At 55.6% G+C, this 19567-nt stretch overlaps 2 protein-coding genes across 2 annotated transcripts; both read right to left on the reverse strand.

Moving 5' to 3' along the window:
- Positions 1-3619: 3619 nt before the first annotated feature.
- On the reverse strand, positions 3620-6578 carry LOC137095017 (zinc finger protein 574-like). Its single transcript, XM_067461180.1, has one exon. It carries the CDS (start codon positions 6496-6498, stop codon positions 3901-3903), a length of 2598 nt encoding a protein of 865 aa, XP_067317281.1. The 5' UTR covers positions 6499-6578; the 3' UTR covers positions 3620-3900.
- A 3748-nt stretch (positions 6579-10326) lies between these two features.
- On the reverse strand, positions 10327-16727 carry LOC132780123 (zinc finger protein 574-like). The gene is made up of 2 exons (XM_060783664.2): positions 16652-16727; positions 10327-13210 (listed from the first exon to the last, which is right to left on the reverse strand). Exon 2 carries the CDS (start codon positions 13203-13205, stop codon positions 10608-10610), a length of 2598 nt encoding a protein of 865 aa, XP_060639647.2. The 5' UTR covers positions 13206-13210; positions 16652-16727; the 3' UTR covers positions 10327-10607.
- Positions 16728-19567: the final 2840 nt, after the last annotated feature.

Here is a 19567-nt window from a genome sequence, read left to right on the forward strand (position 1 = left end):
CCGGTTCAATAAATTATTGGCATGAACGGAGAGAATCGCGTGGGGTGCCTTATTCCGATCGTGTGGACGAGGAGTGGGTAGAGAAGCCCTGGCGGGGAGGAAGCCCTCCTGCCCTCAGAGGGTGGTGGGTGGGAAAGGTGGGGTCCCCATCTGCAATCAAGGGGGCCGGCTGGAAAAGGAGGAATGGGAGCGGCTTGGACCCCACGGTGCTGGCTAATCGGCGGTCAGATTACTCACCGGAGTGTCATACAGGGAGCATCCCACCCCGTTATGCCGATCCAGTTCCGAGCACAATTCAAAGTGCTGGTTTTGACCTACAAAACCCTATACGGCTCCGGCCCAACATATCTGACCGAACGCATCTCCCTCTATGTCCTGCCTCAGAGTTTGAGATCTTCTGGGGAGGCCCTGCTCTCAACCCCACCTCTATCACAAGTGAGATTGGTGGGGACGAGGAGCAGGGCTTTCTCAGTGGTGGCCCCTCTCCTGTGGAATTCACTCCCCGGGGAAATTAGGTCATCGACATCCCTCCTCTCTTTCAGAAGGAAACTAAAAACATGGATATGGGACCAGGCTTTTGGGTAATCTGGAAGATAGACAAAGGGTCTGGAGAACAAGCCCCATGAGGAGCGGCTTAAGGAGCTGGGCATGTTTAGCCTGAAGAAGAGAAGGCTGAGAGGAGACATGATAGCCATGTATAAATATGTGAGAGGAAGCCACAGGGAGGAGGAGGGAGCAAGCTTCCTTTCTGCTTCCCTGGAGACTAGGACGCAATGGAGCCATGGCTTCAAACTACAAGAGAGGAGATTCCATCTGAACATGAGGAAGAACTTCCTGACTGTGAGAGCTGTTCAGCAGTGGAACTCTCTGCCCCGGAGGGAGTGTGGTGGAGGCTCCTTCTTTGGAAGCTTTTAAACAGAGGCTGGATGGCCATCTGTCAGGGGTGCTTTGAATGCAACATTCCTGCTTCTTGGCAGAATGGGGTTGGACTGGATGATGGCCCAGGAGGTCTCTTCCAACTCTTGGATTCTATGATTCTATAACTTCCTGACTGCGAGAGCCGTTCAGCAGTGGAACTCCCTGCCCCGGAGGGAGTGTGGTGGAGGCTCCCTCTTTGGAAGCTTTTAAGCAGAGGCTGGATGGCCATCTGTCAGGGGTGATTTGAATGCGATATTCCTGCTTCTTGGCAGAATGGGGTTGGACTGGATGATGGCCCAGGAGGTCTCTTCCCACTCTTTGATTCTATGATAGGACAATGACGACTAGAATTGGATAGGATTTGACAATGCGGAATGAACTTACGGATTCTGAGCTTGGCGAACGTTGATCATTAGATTGTTTTTTATTAATTGTGATGTATAACTGGATTGTTTAATTGTTTTATAATGGTTGTGATGTACGTTTTATCTGTTGTGCTGGCATCGAATTGTGCCTTTTGTAAGCCGCCCTGAGTCCCCCCTCGGGGGTTGAGAAGGGCGGGGTAGAAATGCGCAAAATAAAATAATAAATATATTGTCGAAGGCTTTCATGGCTGGAATCACTACGTTCTTGTGGGTTTTTTCGGGCTATAGAGCCATGTTCTAGAGGCATTTCTCCTGACGTTTCGCCTGCATCTATGGCAAGCTTCCACCTCAAACCTCTGAGGAAGCTTGCCATAGATGCAGGCGAAACGTCAGGAGAAATGCCTCTAGAACATGGCTCTATAGCCCGAAAAAACCCACAAGAACCTAAAATAATAAATAGTCGGGCACCCCCTTTCCCCTCACAGCCGCAGCCGAGTAAGCCACGTTTCGGAGGGGAATGAAGACCGAGGAAAGAAACTCCTGACCCAGGGACATGAGCCTGGTTGCATAACCCTGGATTGAGCCCCATGCCATTATGTAAACATGGTCTCCAATTTGCTCTGCCAAGTCCTTTGGCCACCTTTTGCCTCCTCGGCACAACTACAGCTGGCCGGAAAAGAGTTTGGGTCCTTTCTCCTTCCAGCTCACTTTCAAGGGCTTATCAGCTGGAGATTGCTGGGCAGACAAACATTTCTGCCCACCTGTGCCAGCCTGTGCCTGTGCCAGCCTTACCCTGAAGGACCTGCTTCTCTTATCCCCCTTCCCGCCCCCCAAGGTTCAGCAAGCAAGCACTGGGATTGTGGCGTAGCTGGATGAGTGTCACCTGCATTAAGATCACTCTGACCAAAAAGGTCATGAGTTCGAAGCCAGCCCAGGTTGGAGTGGGTTTCCAACCAATTGTGTGTAGCCTGTTGTCGACCTTTGCAACCTGAAAGACAGTTGCATCTGTCAAGTAGGAGAATTAGGTACCACCTTAAAAAGTGAGGGGAGGCTAAATTAACTGATTTATGAGGCCGTAAAGAAGGCTCCAGCAAAAGCATTCCAGCGGGGAAGCATGCGGGGATTGCGGAAGTACTTCATCAGCCTGGGTTGGAGTGGGTTTCCAACCAATTGTGTGTAGCCTGTTGTCGACCTTTGCAACCTGAAAGACAGTTGCATCTGTCAAGTAGGAAAACTAGGTACCACCTTAAAAAGTGTGGGGAGGCTAAATTAACTGATTTATGAGGCCATAAAGAAGACTCCAGCACTCCAGCGGGGAAGCATGCGGGGAATGCGGAAGTGTTTCATCAACCCGGTTGGAGTGGGTTTCCAACCAATTGTGTGTAGCCTGTTGCCGACCTTTGCAACCCAAAAGACAGTTGCATCTGTCAAGTAGGAGAATTAGGTACCACCTTAAAGTGTGGGGAGGCTAAATTAACTGATTTATGAGGCCATAAAGAAGACTCCAGCAGGGAAGCATGCGGGGAATGCGGAAGTGCTTCATCAGTGTCGCAGATGGACGATGAAAGCAACGGCCAGAAAAAGTTAAATAGCGTCTGTGTATGTCTGTATATGTTTGTATGTCAAAAATTGGCACTGAATGTTTGCCATATATGTGTACACTGTAATTCCCCTGAGTCCCCTGCGGGGTGAGGAGAAGGGCAGAATAGAAAAGCTGCAAATAAATAAATAAAGCCCCACCCTGGTCATTCCACAGATATATAAACCCATTTTCCTAATTCCAACAGACCTCACAACCTCTGAGGATGCTTGCCATAGATGCAGGCGAAACGTCAGGAGAGAATGCCTCCAGAACATGGCCATATAGCCCGAAAAAACCTACAACAACCCACTAATTAAGGTGGTCAGTTGAAACATTCACACCTAGCTCCAGCGGACAAGAGTACTTTGTCTCACCCTGGTCATTCCACAGATATATAAACCCATTGTCCTAATTCCAACAGACCTCACTCCCTCTGAGGATGCTTGCCAGAGATGCAGGCGAAACGTCAGGAGAAAATGCCTCTAGAACATGGCCATATAGCCCGAAAAAACCCACAAGAACCTAATAAATAAAGCCTTTCCCCCTGCTTTGCTCATCCACTCAGCCCTAGGAACCTTGAGCTCTCTTGGCTGCGACGTTACTTCAATGATAACTCCGCCATTCCCTTCTCTGGTTGTAATGGACCCCCCCTTCCAGAGGCGGGGGTGTCCCCAGTGGCATCACAACTCAAATGGGAAAAGGCCTGGCCTGGCTTGTTGTTGCTCTGCAAAGAAGAGGAGACACGGAGATCAGGTTCTAAGCACAGAGGAATAATTTAATGGGGAGCGGGCAGGACCTCAGCCTCCCCCCTGCCTCCCACAACCCTCTCTGGCAGAAACAAAACTGGAAAAAAGATGTATTGGAACCTTTCTTAGAAAAGCAAAAATAAATACTGGAAATAGGTGTGCAGAGGTGGCCCAGGTGAGTCCATCGCACACACACGCACACTTGAACAAGCGCCCATGGCACGGAAGAAGAGGCGCACGGGCCAAACACCAGCCTCTGCCTGGAGCCCGGAGTCCCTTGGCTCTGCTCCTAGACGAAGGCGTGGACCTGGAGGTTCCCTTCCAGCGTGGCTTGGTAGATCTCGATGGTCTCCACCAAGGGCAGCGGCTCAGCGCTTTCGATGATGGCGATGGTCTCTCCGAACTCGGTGCACATGATGGTCTGGACAGGCTGGACAGCCGCCCCTCCGTTTGTGGCTCCCACCGAAGGGTCCGGCGCGGCCAGCACCAGCGCCTCCTGTTGAGGCTCCGCTTCCGCGTGGGTTTTGCGGTGGCTGCGCAGGTGGGAGAGGGTCTTGAAAGTCCGGGAGCAGAGGGGGCAGGGGTGGGGCCGCTCGCCCGTGTGGATGCGCCGGTGCTCGGCCAGGTGCATGGACTGCACAAAGGTCTTGCCGCAGTCCCGGCAGCGGAAGGGGCGCTCGCCCGTGTGCAGCCGCCGGTGCTCCTGCAGGTGGGTGGCCTGCCGGAAGGCCTTCCCGCACTCGGGGCAGGGGAAGGGGCGCTCGCCCGTGTGGATGCGCTGGTGCAGCTGCAGCCCCGAGGCCGCCATGAAGCCCTTCCCGCAGACAGCGCACTTGTGGGGACGCAGGCCGGCGTGGCGCTGCTGGTGCCGGCTCAGCCCGCTCGGGGTGGTGAAGGTCTTGCCGCAGAGCGGGCACGGGAATGGGCGCTGGCCCGAGTGCGCCAGCTGGTGGGCAGCCAGCTTGGCCGGGGAGCCCAGGTACTTGCCGCAGGAGAGGCAGGGGTACGTCCGGGAGGGGCCCAGCTCCCGGCGGCGGGCACAGCGGTGCTCCTGCAGCTTGGCGGCCTCCGCGAAGAGGGCGTTGCAGTCCGGGCAGCGGTGGGGCTCGCGCCCAGCGTGGCTGAGCCGGTGCAGCTCCAAGAGGCAGCGCCGGGGGAAAGTCTTCTCGCACTCGGGGCAGGGGAAGGGCAGGCTCGCCTGGTGCAGGGCCAGCTGGTAAGGGCGGGCGAAGGTGGCCCCGCAGTCCTGGCAGGTGTGGGGGCCCTGGCGGGCGGGCACGAGGTGCAGGAGGCGGTGCTGGCGCAGGTTGGAGGACTGGGTGAAGCGCTTGCCGCACACCTGGCACTGGTAGGGGCGCTCCCCGGTGTGGGTGATGTGGTGCCGCGCCAGGTTGGCCTGCGAGACGAAGGTCTTTCCGCACTCGGAGCACTGGAAGGGCCGCTCCCCGGTGTGGGTGCGCAGGTGGTTCCGCACGTGCACCAGCTTCTTGAACTTCTTGCTGCACATGGGGCACTTGTGCTTGCGCTCCAGGACGTGCACCACCCGCTTGTGGCGCACCATCCGGAGGTAGGTGGAGAAGCCCTTGCCACACTGCGGGCACAGGAAGCCCGCCCCGCTGCCCTCTGCTCCCGGCCCCTTCTTTGGGGAGGAAGTGGAGGAGGGGGGCTTGGGGGAGGAAGAGGACCCTCCACCACTGTTGCTGCCACCGTTGACCACCGTCTCCCCATCGCTCGGGACTGGCTCCAGGGTCTGCCTGCCGAGCCCCGGCTTCACGTTCCCTCGGGCGGGGGGCACCCCGCTCTTGCCCGCGTGTGTGCGCCGGTGGTACAGGAACTTGGTCATGTTGCTGAAGGCCTTGCCACAGTGGCAGCGGTGCAGGGGGTTGGCGGTGTGGTTCTTGCGGTGCGTGACGAGCGTCATCTCGGTGGAGAAGCCCAGGCCGCAGTCCACGCAGAGGTAGAGCGCCTCCCCCTTGTGCACCCGCATGTGCTGCTCCAGGGAGGCCGCCTTCTTGAAGATCTTGTTGCAGTTGGGGCACTCGTAGGTGCCGTCCATGTGCGCCCGCTGGTGCGCCAGCAGCCGCTTGGCCGTGGTGAAGCCGCGCTGGCACTCCCCACAGAGGAACTCCTCCGGCTGGCTCCGCGCATGATGCTCCAGCCGGTGCTGCTCCAGGGCTTCCGCTGAGGCAAAGGCCTGCTTGCATTCACCACAGCTGAGCGCCTTCGTGGAGGGCGATGCGGGCAGGGGGGCGTCTTCTTCAGGACCCCGCAATGGAGATGTCCGGGGGCTGGCCGCTTCTTGAACCGCCGCTGCCGCCACCGTGCCTTCAGGGGGCTCTGCGCTCTCCTTCTCGATCTCCGTGAAATGCTCTCCCTGATGCTCAAGCAGCTCCTCGGGAGTCAGGAAGAGGCCGGCGCACTCGGAGCATTCATAGGGGTGCACCGGCGGGGCAGGCGGAAGGGAGGGCGGGCGGGGAAGGGGAGGCGAGGGGCAGGCCGTTGCGGCCGGCTCTTTCTGGCGGTGCGCCCGGCGGTGGGCCAGCCAGAGTGCGGTGGAGGGGAAGAGCTCCTGGCACTCGTTGCACTGGTAGCGGATCTGCCCCGGGGTGGGCGGGGGCCGGGAGGGGACCTCCCTGGGGTGCACTTCCTGGTGGGCCAGGAGCTCGTCCGGGGAGCCCAGGGCGCAGCCGCACTCCAGGCACTGGAAGCCGCTGCTCTCCTGGGTCGGGGCCACGGCTCCTTCTTCCGCAGGAGGAGGAGTAGGGGTCTCCGGGAGGTGGCTCTGGTGGTGGATCAGCACTGCTTCCAGCGTGTCGTAGAGCAGCCCGCACTCGGAGCACATGTACTGGTGCTGCAGGAAGAGCGACTGGGACAGGTCCTCCGCCATGGCGCCTGGGGAGGGAGGGGGAAGAGCGGGTGAAGAAAGGCTGCCTGCCCCCACCCCAGGCCACCCTTGGTTCACCACTGACTTATTACTCCCCATCATGCTCTCAATATGCCCCCAACACCCACCCACCCACACAGAGGTGGCCCTAGGTAATTTTCAACGGTAAGCAAACAGTATTCAGTGTTGTTGTCTGGAACACCCTCCCCAAAGATCTTAGACAGGCCCCTACACTGGCAGTCTTCAGAAAGAACTTGAAGACCTGGCTGTTCCAATGTGCCTTTCCCGATTAGGAAATCTCCAATACCAAGTCCCAGAAGCACTTTAGTAGAACTATGATTGCGGCACACTGCACTTACCCTAGAATCCTTATATACCACCTGTCACATCAGCACTTTTAATCCTGTGCCCATAACTCTGGCCTGGCCCAGTTTTATAGTGTTTTGATGTATTGTTTATTGCTTGTTGTTTAATATTGCTTTAACTGTTTTTAATTTGCTTTAGGTTTTGTATTGTTATGTTGTGTTTTGAGGCCTTGGCCTTTGTAAGCCGCATCGAGTCCTTCGGGAGATGCTCGCGGGGTACAAATAAAGATAATAATAATAATAATAATAATAATAATAATAATATCCCCCCCCCCCCAACCAATTAGGAGTATAGTGTCTAGGTCCAGGGAAGTCCTGCTCCCCATGCTCTATTCCGCTTTGGTTAGACCACACCTGGAATATTGTGTCCAATTCTGGGCCCCACAATTCAAGAGAGATATTGACTCTAAGCTGGAATGTGTCCAGAGGAGGGCGACTAAAATGATCAAGAGTCTGGAGAACAAGCCCTATGAGGAGTGGCTTAAGGAGCTGGGCATGTTTAGCCTGAAGAAGAGAAGGCTGAGAGGAGATATGATAGCCATGTATAAATATGTGAGAGGAAGCCACAGGGAGGAGGAGGGAGCAAGCTTGTTTTCTGCTTCCCTGGAGACTAGGACGCAATGGAGCCATGGCTTCAAACTACAAGAGAGGAGATTCCATCTGAACATGAGGAAGAACTTCCTGACTGTGAGAGCTGTTCAGCAGTGGAACTCTCTGCCCCGGAGGGAGTGTGGTGGAGGCTCCTTCTTTGGAAGCTTTTAAACAGAGGCTGGATGGCCATCTGTCAGGGGTGCTTTGAATGCAACATTCCTGCTTCTTGGCAGAATGGGGTTGGACTGGATGATGGCCCAGGAGGTCTCTTCCAACTCTTGGATTCTATGATTCTATAACTTCCTGACTGCGAGAGCCGTTCAGCAGTGGAACTCCCTGCCCCGGAGGGAGTGTGGTGGAGGCTCCCTCTTTGGAAGCTTTTAAGCAGAGGCTGGATGGCCATCTGTCAGGGGTGATTTGAATGCGATATTCCTGCTTCTTGGCAGAATGGGGTTGGACTGGATGATGGCCCAGGAGGTCTCTTCCCACTCTTTGATTCTATGATAGGACAATGACGACTAGAATTGGATAGGATTTGACAATGCGGAATGAACTTACGGATTCTGAGCTTGGCGAACGTTGATCATTAGATTGTTTTTTATTAATTGTGATGTATAACTGGATTGTTTAATTGTTTTATAATGGTTGTGATGTACGTTTTATCTGTTGTGCTGGCATCGAATTGTGCCTTTTGTAAGCCGCCCTGAGTCCCCCCTCGGGGGTTGAGAAGGGCGGGGTAGAAATGCGCAAAATAAAATAATAAATATATTGTCGAAGGCTTTCATGGCTGGAATCACTACGTTCTTGTGGGTTTTTTCGGGCTATAGAGCCATGTTCTAGAGGCATTTCTCCTGACGTTTCGCCTGCATCTATGGCAAGCTTCCACCTCAAACCTCTGAGGAAGCTTGCCATAGATGCAGGCGAAACGTCAGGAGAAATGCCTCTAGAACATGGCTCTATAGCCCGAAAAAACCCACAAGAACCTAAAATAATAAATAGTCGGGCACCCCCTTTCCCCTCACAGCCGCAGCCGAGTAAGCCACGTTTCGGAGGGGAATGAAGACCGAGGAAAGAAACTCCTGACCCAGGGACATGAGCCTGGTTGCATAACCCTGGATTGAGCCCCATGCCATTATGTAAACATGGTCTCCAATTTGCTCTGCCAAGTCCTTTGGCCACCTTTTGCCTCCTCGGCACAACTACAGCTGGCCGGAAAAGAGTTTGGGTCCTTTCTCCTTCCAGCTCACTTTCAAGGGCTTATCAGCTGGAGATTGCTGGGCAGACAAACATTTCTGCCCACCTGTGCCAGCCTGTGCCTGTGCCAGCCTTACCCTGAAGGACCTGCTTCTCTTATCCCCCTTCCCGCCCCCCAAGGTTCAGCAAGCAAGCACTGGGATTGTGGCGTAGCTGGATGAGTGTCACCTGCATTAAGATCACTCTGACCAAAAAGGTCATGAGTTCGAAGCCAGCCCAGGTTGGAGTGGGTTTCCAACCAATTGTGTGTAGCCTGTTGTCGACCTTTGCAACCTGAAAGACAGTTGCATCTGTCAAGTAGGAGAATTAGGTACCACCTTAAAAAGTGAGGGGAGGCTAAATTAACTGATTTATGAGGCCGTAAAGAAGGCTCCAGCAAAAGCATTCCAGCGGGGAAGCATGCGGGGATTGCGGAAGTACTTCATCAGCCTGGGTTGGAGTGGGTTTCCAACCAATTGTGTGTAGCCTGTTGTCGACCTTTGCAACCTGAAAGACAGTTGCATCTGTCAAGTAGGAAAACTAGGTACCACCTTAAAAAGTGTGGGGAGGCTAAATTAACTGATTTATGAGGCCATAAAGAAGACTCCAGCACTCCAGCGGGGAAGCATGCGGGGAATGCGGAAGTGTTTCATCAACCCGGTTGGAGTGGGTTTCCAACCAATTGTGTGTAGCCTGTTGCCGACCTTTGCAACCCAAAAGACAGTTGCATCTGTCAAGTAGGAGAATTAGGTACCACCTTAAAGTGTGGGGAGGCTAAATTAACTGATTTATGAGGCCATAAAGAAGACTCCAGCAGGGAAGCATGCGGGGAATGCGGAAGTGCTTCATCAGTGTCGCAGATGGACGATGAAAGCAACGGCCAGAAAAAGTTAAATAGCGTCTGTGTATGTCTGTATATGTTTGTATGTCAAAAATTGGCACTGAATGTTTGCCATATATGTGTACACTGTAATTCCCCTGAGTCCCCTGCGGGGTGAGGAGAAGGGCAGAATAGAAAAGCTGCAAATAAATAAATAAAGCCCCACCCTGGTCATTCCACAGATATATAAACCCATTTTCCTAATTCCAACAGACCTCACAACCTCTGAGGATGCTTGCCATAGATGCAGGCGAAACGTCAGGAGAGAATGCCTCCAGAACATGGCCATATAGCCCGAAAAAACCTACAACAACCCACTAATTAAGGTGGTCAGTTGAAACATTCACACCTAGCTCCAGCGGACAAGAGTACTTTGTCTCACCCTGGTCATTCCACAGATATATAAACCCATTGTCCTAATTCCAACAGACCTCACTCCCTCTGAGGATGCTTGCCAGAGATGCAGGCGAAACGTCAGGAGAAAATGCCTCTAGAACATGGCCATATAGCCCGAAAAAACCCACAAGAACCTAATAAATAAAGCCTTTCCCCCTGCTTTGCTCATCCACTCAGCCCTAGGAACCTTGAGCTCTCTTGGCTGCGACGTTACTTCAATGATAACTCCGCCATTCCCTTCTCTGGTTGTAATGGACCCCCCCTTCCAGAGGCGGGGGTGTCCCCAGTGGCATCACAACTCAAATGGGAAAAGGCCTGGCCTGGCTTGTTGTTGCTCTGCAAAGAAGAGGAGACACGGAGATCAGGTTCTAAGCACAGAGGAATAATTTAATGGGGAGCGGGCAGGACCTCAGCCTCCCCCCTGCCTCCCACAACCCTCTCTGGCAGAAACAAAACTGGAAAAAAGATGTATTGGAACCTTTCTTAGAAAAGCAAAAATAAATACTGGAAATAGGTGTGCAGAGGTGGCCCAGGTGAGTCCATCGCACACACACGCACACTTGAACAAGCGCCCATGGCACGGAAGAAGAGGCGCACGGGCCAAACACCAGCCTCTGCCTGGAGCCCGGAGTCCCTTGGCTCTGCTCCTAGACGAAGGCGTGGACCTGGAGGTTCCCTTCCAGCGTGGCTTGGTAGATCTCGATGGTCTCCACCAAGGGCAGCGGCTCAGCGCTTTCGATGATGGCGATGGTCTCTCCGAACTCGGTGCACATGATGGTCTGGACAGGCTGGACAGCCGCCCCTCCGTTTGTGGCTCCCACCGAAGGGTCCGGCGCGGCCAGCACCAGCGCCTCCTGTTGAGGCTCCGCTTCCGCGTGGGTTTTGCGGTGGCTGCGCAGGTGGGAGAGGGTCTTGAAAGTCCGGGAGCAGAGGGGGCAGGGGTGGGGCCGCTCGCCCGTGTGGATGCGCCGGTGCTCGGCCAGGTGCATGGACTGCACAAAGGTCTTGCCGCAGTCCCGGCAGCGGAAGGGGCGCTCGCCCGTGTGCAGCCGCCGGTGCTCCTGCAGGTGGGTGGCCTGCCGGAAGGCCTTCCCGCACTCGGGGCAGGGGAAGGGGCGCTCGCCCGTGTGGATGCGCTGGTGCAGCTGCAGCCCCGAGGCCGCCATGAAGCCCTTCCCGCAGACAGCGCACTTGTGGGGACGCAGGCCGGCGTGGCGCTGCTGGTGCCGGCTCAGCCCGCTCGGGGTGGTGAAGGTCTTGCCGCAGAGCGGGCACGGGAATGGGCGCTGGCCCGAGTGCGCCAGCTGGTGGGCAGCCAGCTTGGCCGGGGAGCCCAGGTACTTGCCGCAGGAGAGGCAGGGGTACGTCCGGGAGGGGCCCAGCTCCCGGCGGCGGGCACAGCGGTGCTCCTGCAGCTTGGCGGCCTCCGCGAAGAGGGCGTTGCAGTCCGGGCAGCGGTGGGGCTCGCGCCCAGCGTGGCTGAGCCGGTGCAGCTCCAAGAGGCAGCGCCGGGGGAAAGTCTTCTCGCACTCGGGGCAGGGGAAGGGCAGGCTCGCCTGGTGCAGGGCCAGCTGGTAAGGGCGGGCGAAGGTGGCCCCGCAGTCCTGGCAGGTGTGGGGGCCCTGGCGGGCGGGCACGAGGTGCAGGAGGCGGTGCTGGCGCAGGTTGGAGGACTGGGTGAAGCGCTTGCCGCACACCTGGCACTGGTAGGGGCGCTCCCCGGTGTGGGTGATGTGGTGCCGCGCCAGGTTGGCCTGCGAGACGAAGGTCTTTCCGCACTCGGAGCACTGGAAGGGCCGCTCCCCGGTGTGGGTGCGCAGGTGGTTCCGCACGTGCACCAGCTTCTTGAACTTCTTGCTGCACATGGGGCACTTGTGCTTGCGCTCCAGGACGTGCACCACCCGCTTGTGGCGCACCATCCGGAGGTAGGTGGAGAAGCCCTTGCCACACTGCGGGCACAGGAAGCCCGCCCCGCTGCCCTCTGCTCCCGGCCCCTTCTTTGGGGAGGAAGTGGAGGAGGGGGGCTTGGGGGAGGAAGAGGACCCTCCACCACTGTTGCTGCCACCGTTGACCACCGTCTCCCCATCGCTCGGGACTGGCTCCAGGGTCTGCCTGCCGAGCCCCGGCTTCACGTTCCCTCGGGCGGGGGGCACCCCGCTCTTGCCCGCGTGTGTGCGCCGGTGGTACAGGAACTTGGTCATGTTGCTGAAGGCCTTGCCACAGTGGCAGCGGTGCAGGGGGTTGGCGGTGTGGTTCTTGCGGTGCGTGACGAGCGTCATCTCGGTGGAGAAGCCCAGGCCGCAGTCCACGCAGAGGTAGAGCGCCTCCCCCTTGTGCACCCGCATGTGCTGCTCCAGGGAGGCCGCCTTCTTGAAGATCTTGTTGCAGTTGGGGCACTCGTAGGTGCCGTCCATGTGCGCCCGCTGGTGCGCCAGCAGCCGCTTGGCCGTGGTGAAGCCGCGCTGGCACTCCCCACAGAGGAACTCCTCCGGCTGGCTCCGCGCATGATGCTCCAGCCGGTGCTGCTCCAGGGCTTCCGCTGAGGCAAAGGCCTGCTTGCATTCACCACAGCTGAGCGCCTTCGTGGAGGGCGATGCGGGCAGGGGGGCGTCTTCTTCAGGACCCCGCAATGGAGATGTCCGGGGGCTGGCCGCTTCTTGAACCGCCGCTGCCGCCACCGTGCCTTCAGGGGGCTCTGCGCTCTCCTTCTCGATCTCCGTGAAATGCTCTCCCTGATGCTCAAGCAGCTCCTCGGGAGTCAGGAAGAGGCCGGCGCACTCGGAGCATTCATAGGGGTGCACCGGCGGGGCAGGCGGAAGGGAGGGCGGGCGGGGAAGGGGAGGCGAGGGGCAGGCCGTTGCGGCCGGCTCTTTCTGGCGGTGCGCCCGGCGGTGGGCCAGCCAGAGTGCGGTGGAGGGGAAGAGCTCCTGGCACTCGTTGCACTGGTAGCGGATCTGCCCCGGGGTGGGCGGGGGCCGGGAGGGGACCTCCCTGGGGTGCACTTCCTGGTGGGCCAGGAGCTCGTCCGGGGAGCCCAGGGCGCAGCCGCACTCCAGGCACTGGAAGCCGCTGCTCTCCTGGGTCGGGGCCACGGCTCCTTCTTCCGCAGGAGGAGGAGTAGGGGTCTCCGGGAGGTGGCTCTGGTGGTGGATCAGCACTGCTTCCAGCGTGTCGTAGAGCAGCCCGCACTCGGAGCACATGTACTGGTGCTGCAGGAAGAGCGACTGGGACAGGTCCTCCGCCATGGCGCCTGGGGAGGGAGGGGGAAGAGCGGGTGAAGAAAGGCTGCCTGCCCCCACCCCAGGCCACCCTTGGTTCACCACTGACTTATTACTCCCCATCATGCTCTCAATATGCCCCCAACACCCACCCACCCACACAGAGGTGGCCCTAGGTAATTTTCAACGGTAAGCAAACAGTATTCAGTGTTGTTGTCTGGAACACCCTCCCCAAAGATCTTAGACAGGCCCCTACACTGGCAGTCTTCAGAAAGAACTTGAAGACCTGGCTGTTCCAATGTGCCTTTCCCGATTAGGAAATCTCCAATACCAAGTCCCAGAAGCACTTTAGTAGAACTATGATTGCGGCACACTGCACTTACCCTAGAATCCTTATATACCACCTGTCACATCAGCACTTTTAATCCTGTGCCCATAACTCTGGCCTGGCCCAGTTTTATAGTGTTTTGATGTATTGTTTATTGCTTGTTGTTTAATATTGCTTTAACTGTTTTTAATTTGCTTTAGGTTTTGTATTGTTATGTTGTGTTTTGAGGCCTTGGCCTTTGTAAGCCGCATCGAGTCCTTCGGGAGATGCTCGCGGGGTACAAATAAAGATAATAATAATAATAATAATAATAATAATAATAATATCCCCCCCCCCCCAACCAATTAGGAGTATAGTGTCTAGGTCCAGGGAAGTCCTGCTCCCCATGCTCTATTCCGCTTTGGTTAGACCACACCTGGAATATTGTGTCCAATTCTGGGCCCCACAATTCAAGAGAGATATTGACTCTAAGCTGGAATGTGTCCAGAGGAGGGCGACTAAAATGATCAAGAGTCTGGAGAACAAGCCCTATGAGGAGTGGCTTAAGGAGCTGGGCATGTTTAGCCTGAAGAAGAGAAGGCTGAGAGGAGATATGATAGCCATGTATAAATATGTGAGAGGAAGCCACAGGGAGGAGGAGGGAGCAAGCTTGTTTTCTGCTTCCCTGGAGACTAGGACGCGGAGCAATGGCTTCAAACAACAAGAGAGAAGATTCCATCTGAACATGAGGAAGGACTTCCTGACTGTGAGAGCCGTTCAGCAGTGGAACTCTCTGCCCTGGAGTGTGGTGGAGGCTCCTTCTTTGGAAGCTTTTAAGCAGAGGCTGGATGGCCATCTGTCAGGGGTGCTTTGAATGCAATATTCCTGCTTCTTGGCAGAATGGGGTTGGACTGGATGATAGCCCAGGAGGTCTCTTTCAACTCTAGGATTCTAGGATTCTATGAATTACTGATATATATTTTCTGTTCGTCATGGGAGTTCTGTGTGCCATATTTGGTTCAGTTCCATCATTGGTGGAGTTCAGAATGCTCTTTGATTGTAGGTGAACTAGACATCCCAGTGACTACCACTCGCATATGTCAAGGTCTATTTTCCCCCAGGAACGCCCCTGGGTTTGACCTTGAGTTTGGAGTTGTAGTTCACCTACACCCAGAGAGCACTGTGGACTCAAACAATGGTGGATATGGACCAAACTTTACATGAACACTCAGTATGCCCAAATGTGAACACTGTGCCCTATTTAGTTCAATTCCATCCTTGGTGGAGTTCAGAATGCTCTTTGGTTGTAGGTGAACTATACATCCCAGTAAGTACAACTCCCAAATATCAAGGTCTGTTTTCCCCCAAGAGCACTTCAAGAGCACCCCTGGGCAAAATCAACTCTACTGTGAGTGCTTACTTTGTATAATGGGTTGAGCCGCCCCTGAATATGCCCCCAACACGCACCCACTCAGAGGCCGGCCTGGCCTCCAGGTTACAGGCCCACTCGCAGGTAGCTGAGTCTCCTGCCCGGGATGCCCAGGGAAGAGGGCCTCTGGGCCTGCTCCCCACCTGCCTGGGACTCTCCTAGAATCCTAGAGTTGGAAGAGACCTCCTGGGCCATCCTCCAGTCCAACCCCATTCTGCCAAGAAGCAGGAATATTGCATTCAAAGCACCCCTGACAGATGGCCATCCAGCCTCTGTTTCAAAGCCTCCAAAGAAGGAGCCTCCACCACACTCCGGGGCAGAGAGTTCCACTGCTGAACGGCTCTCACAGTCAGGAAGTTCTTTCTCATGTTCAGATGGAATCTCGTTTCTTGGCTCTCATGTCTCCTCTCAGCCTTCTCTTCTTCAGGCTAAACATGCCCAGTTCCCTAAGCCGCTCCTCATAGGGCTTGTTCTCCAGACCCTTGATTCTTTGAGTCGCCCTCCTCTGGACACATTCCAACTTGTCAATATCTCTCTTGAATTGTGGTGCCCAGAATTGGTGGAGTTCAGATTGTAGGTGAACTATACATCCCAGTAACTACCACTCGCATATGTCAAGGTCTATTTTCCCCCCAAGAGTGCCTCAAGAGCCCCACTGGGCAAAATCAACTCTACTGCGAATGCTTACTTTGTGTAATGGGTTGAGCCGCCCCTGCGTCCACAGGCCAGCCTGGCCTCCAGGTCCACAGGCCCACTTGCAGGCAGCTGAGTCTCCTGCCTGGGATGCCCAGGGAAGAGGGGCTTTGGGCCTGCTCCCCATCTGCCTGGGACTCTCCTAGAATCCTAGAGTTGGAAGAGACCTCCTGGGCCATCCTCCAGCCCAACCCCATTCTGCCAAGAAGCAGGAATATTGCATTCAAAGCACCCCTGGCAGATGGCCATCCAGCCTCTGCTTCAAAGCTTCCAAAGAAGCCATTGTTCCCTTGCGTCCTAGTCTCCAGGGAAGCCGAAAGGAAGCTTGCTCCCTCCTCCTCCTCTCTGTGGCTTCCTCTCACATATTTACACATGGCTCTCGTCATATCTCCTCTCAGCCTTTTCTTCTTCAGGCTAAACATGCCCAGCTCCTTAAGCCTCTCTTCATAGGGCTTGTTCTCCAGACCCTAGTCTCCAGGGAAGCAGAAAACAAGCTTGCTCCCTCCTCCTCCCTGTGGCTTCCTCTCACATATTTACACATGGCTCTCATCATATCTCCTCTCATCCTTTTCTTCTTCAGGCTAAACATGCCCAGCTCCTTAAGCCGCTCCTCATAGGGCTTGTTCTCCAGACCCTTGATCATTTTAGTCGCCCTCCTCTGGGCAAATTCTCCCAGCTTGTCAATATCTCTCTTGAATTGTGGTGCCCAGAATTGGTGGAGTTCAGAATGCTCTTTGATTGTGGGTGAACTATACATCCCAGTGACTACAACTCGCATATGTCAAGGTCTATTTTCCCCCCAAGAGTGCCTTAAGTGCCCCACTGGGCAAAATCAACTCTACTGCGAATGCTCACTTTGCGTAAGGGCTTGAGCCACCCCTGCATGGGACAGAATGGCAGCAGAAGGCCCACAGGCCCATTTGGAGGCAGCTGAGTTTCCTGCCCGGGATGCCCAGGGAAGAGAGGCTTTGGGCCTGCTCCCCGCCTGCCTGGGACTCTCCTGCGGGGCTCCGGCCCTCCTCCTTGCCTCCCTCGGCCACTCACCTGGGACTCTGGGTCTCCCTGGCAGGCGCAGGCCCTCTCCCACCGCCTGCTTTCCTTCCCTCACGGCCTGGCCAATCAGCGCCCTCGATACTCAAGAGGTGCTTCCGCTCGCCGCAGGCTTGAGACGTCACGGCGGCGCCTTCCTGGGCGGAGCCACCAAGCGGACGGAGGGCGGCACTTCACCCTTGCTCCTTCCCCGCCCCTGGTTACCTAACCCCCGCCGTCTCCTTGACGACGCCCCAGGCGAGGGGAGGGAGGGGCGGAGCTTGTGACGTCTCTTGTTGTTGTCTTCCTCGTCGTCGAGGCCGCGCTGGGGAGGCCCCGCCCCCTCACGTGGGCCGTCCGCGTGAGCGAGCCGAAAGGGAGGGAGGCCGTGGGGCGCATGCGCGGGCTGGACACCTGCGAGACACAAACAGAGGCGCTGCGCATGCGCTAAGGAGGGGCCCTCAGCTGAGGAGAGGCTGGCGCATGCGCAGAAGCGATCCAGGGACCAGAAAGACCAGAAGGACGGCGCAGGGAGGAAGAGGAGGAGGACGCTCATCGTCGAAGGCTCGGTGAGAACGGGGGAGGGGGGCAGAGGGGGGGCAGAGGGAGGGAGGGGGCTCTCTCTTTTCTCCCTCCCTCGAAGGGACGAGGCAGGGGGGCGCCTGGCTTTGAAGGCTTCTCGCCATGGCTGCCCCCCCCCCGCACAAAGAGAGGGAGAAGCGGGCAGGCCGGAGGGGGGGGAGGGGGAGTGAAGGAGGGGCTGAAGTGCCCCCTCTCTATCCCCCTCCCTCGGCTCCGAGGCTCCTTGGTGTGCTGCCCCCTGGCGGCCGGTGCGCGCTTGGCCTCCCGCAAAAGAGGAACTGGGAGGGAGGGAAGGAAGGAAGGAGGGAGGGAGCCTCCTCTTCCGGTTGGGAAGGCCTGGCCGGGAGGAACCTTCCTTCCAAGCCAGAAACACTTGGACTTCAACTCCCAGCATTCCTCACCGCCTCTGGCCCTTCCTTTTCCGCTTAAGCGGAAGGGTCCCGAGGCGGTGAGGAATGCTGGGAGTTGAAGTCCAAAACACAGGGAGGGAGGGAGGGAGGAAGGCCCAAGCTTGCTAGAACGGACGTGGCCCCAACACTCAGCTTCGTGTCACCTCCTCTATTTATTTATTTATTTATTTATTATGTATTTCGTCTACTTCTACCCCGCCCTTCTCGTCTGGAGGGGCCTTGCTCTCGGTCCCACCGCCTGCACAATCACGGCTTGACCGTATCCACCCATTCCGGCACCTTCAGTTTGCCTGATCTGCAACAAGAAGCAAGCAGAAGGGAAGCCCTGGCACTTGGCTCCTGCTTCACAGAATCATTGGGTCATCCAGTCCAACTCCCTTCTGCCCTGCAGGAAAAGCACCATCAACATCCCGACCCGACAGATGGCCTTCCAGCCTCTTTTAGAAAGCCTCCATGGAAGGAGCTTCCACCAGCCTCTGGGGCAGAGAGTTCCGCAGTTGAACCATCAAGACCACTAAGATCGTCTGGAGGGGCCCTGCTCTCAGTCCCACCGCTTGCACAAGCACGGCTGGTGGGGGCGAGGGACAGGGCCTTCTCGATGGTGGCCCCTCGACTTTGGAACTCCCTGCCATTAGAGATCAGAACTGCCCCCTCCCTCATGACGTTCAGGAAACTAACAAAGACCTGGTTGTGGAACGCGGCATTTGACAACTGATTTAATTCTTTGCCCACATGAAAGGAGGATGATGAATGGGATTGTGATGGTGTCGGACGATTTGGCTCTTTTAACTGGGATGATAATGTTTTAATGTGTATGGTGCTGATATTTTAATCGTGTAATGAAGTGACATTGTGTTGTTATTGTATATTCTTTGTATGTTAACACATGTTGTGAGCCGGTCCGGATCCCTCTTTGAAGGTGAGAGGGTCGGTATATAAAACCTCGAAATAAATAATAATAAATAATTCTCAACCCCCGAGGGGGGACTCAGGGCGGCTTACAAAATGGCACAATTTGGTGCCTGCACAAATACAATAACATATAAAAACAGCAATTAAATGGTTAACAATTAAAACAACAATATATCTCACAATCGATAGCCAATCTCAGACACAGCATTCACCAACTCAGAGTCCATACTTCATTCCACATTGTCTATTCCTATCCGTCGTCACAGTCCTTTATTTATCTGCCAGATTGCCTAAACGCCTGGTCCCACGTCCATGTTTTTAATTTCTTTCTGAAGGAAAGGAGGGATGTTGCTGATCTAATGTCCCCGGGGAGTGAATTCCATAGGTGAGGAGCCACCACTGAGAAGGCCCTGCTCCTCGTCCCTGCCAATCTCACTTGTGACAGAGGTGGGGTCGAGAACAGGGCCTCCCCAGAGGATCTCAGACTCCGAGGTGGGACATAGAGGGAGATGCGTTCGGACAGATATGCATCTCTGTCTTGTTCATGCCCAGCATTATTTTTTAACTTAACTACATTTGGCCCAGCCATAGTTCTTAAATGTGTCTTGTGCTACCATTCAATGTTTATGCTAATTGTGTATGAGATTTATTTTAATTGCTTTGTATTAGTAGTTGTATTTTGCTTCGTATTGTGGTTGTATTGCTTGTATTGATGTAAGCCGAGCCCACAATACATGACCTACATGACCACATTTCAGTGTACGAACCCACCCGATCTCTTCATTCATCTAGAGAGGCCCTGCTTACGATCCCACCAGCATCGCAAGTGCTATTGGTGGGGACGAGGGAGAGGGCCTTCTTGGTGGTGGCCCCTCGACTTTGGAACTCTCTCCCTAAGGACATCAGGCAGGCGCCGTCGCTAGCAATCTTTAGGAGGAGCTTGAAAACATGGATGTTCCAGTGTGCCTTTCCAGAATAAAGAAACTCCTAGCATTATGTCCCAACGCACTTTATTCAGAGATCTAAG

Source organism: Anolis sagrei, chromosome X (genome assembly GCF_037176765.1).
Source record: "Anolis sagrei isolate rAnoSag1 chromosome X, rAnoSag1.mat, whole genome shotgun sequence".
Lineage (NCBI taxonomy): Eukaryota > Metazoa > Chordata > Lepidosauria > Squamata > Dactyloidae > Anolis > Anolis sagrei.

Excerpts from the sequence above, each read along its gene's own strand:
- LOC137095017 (XM_067461180.1), bottom strand. The coding sequence starts at position 6,498 with ATGGCGGAGGACCTGTCCCAGTCGCTCTTCCTGCAGCACCAGTACATG.
- LOC132780123 (XM_060783664.2), bottom strand. The coding sequence starts at position 13,205 with ATGGCGGAGGACCTGTCCCAGTCGCTCTTCCTGCAGCACCAGTACATG.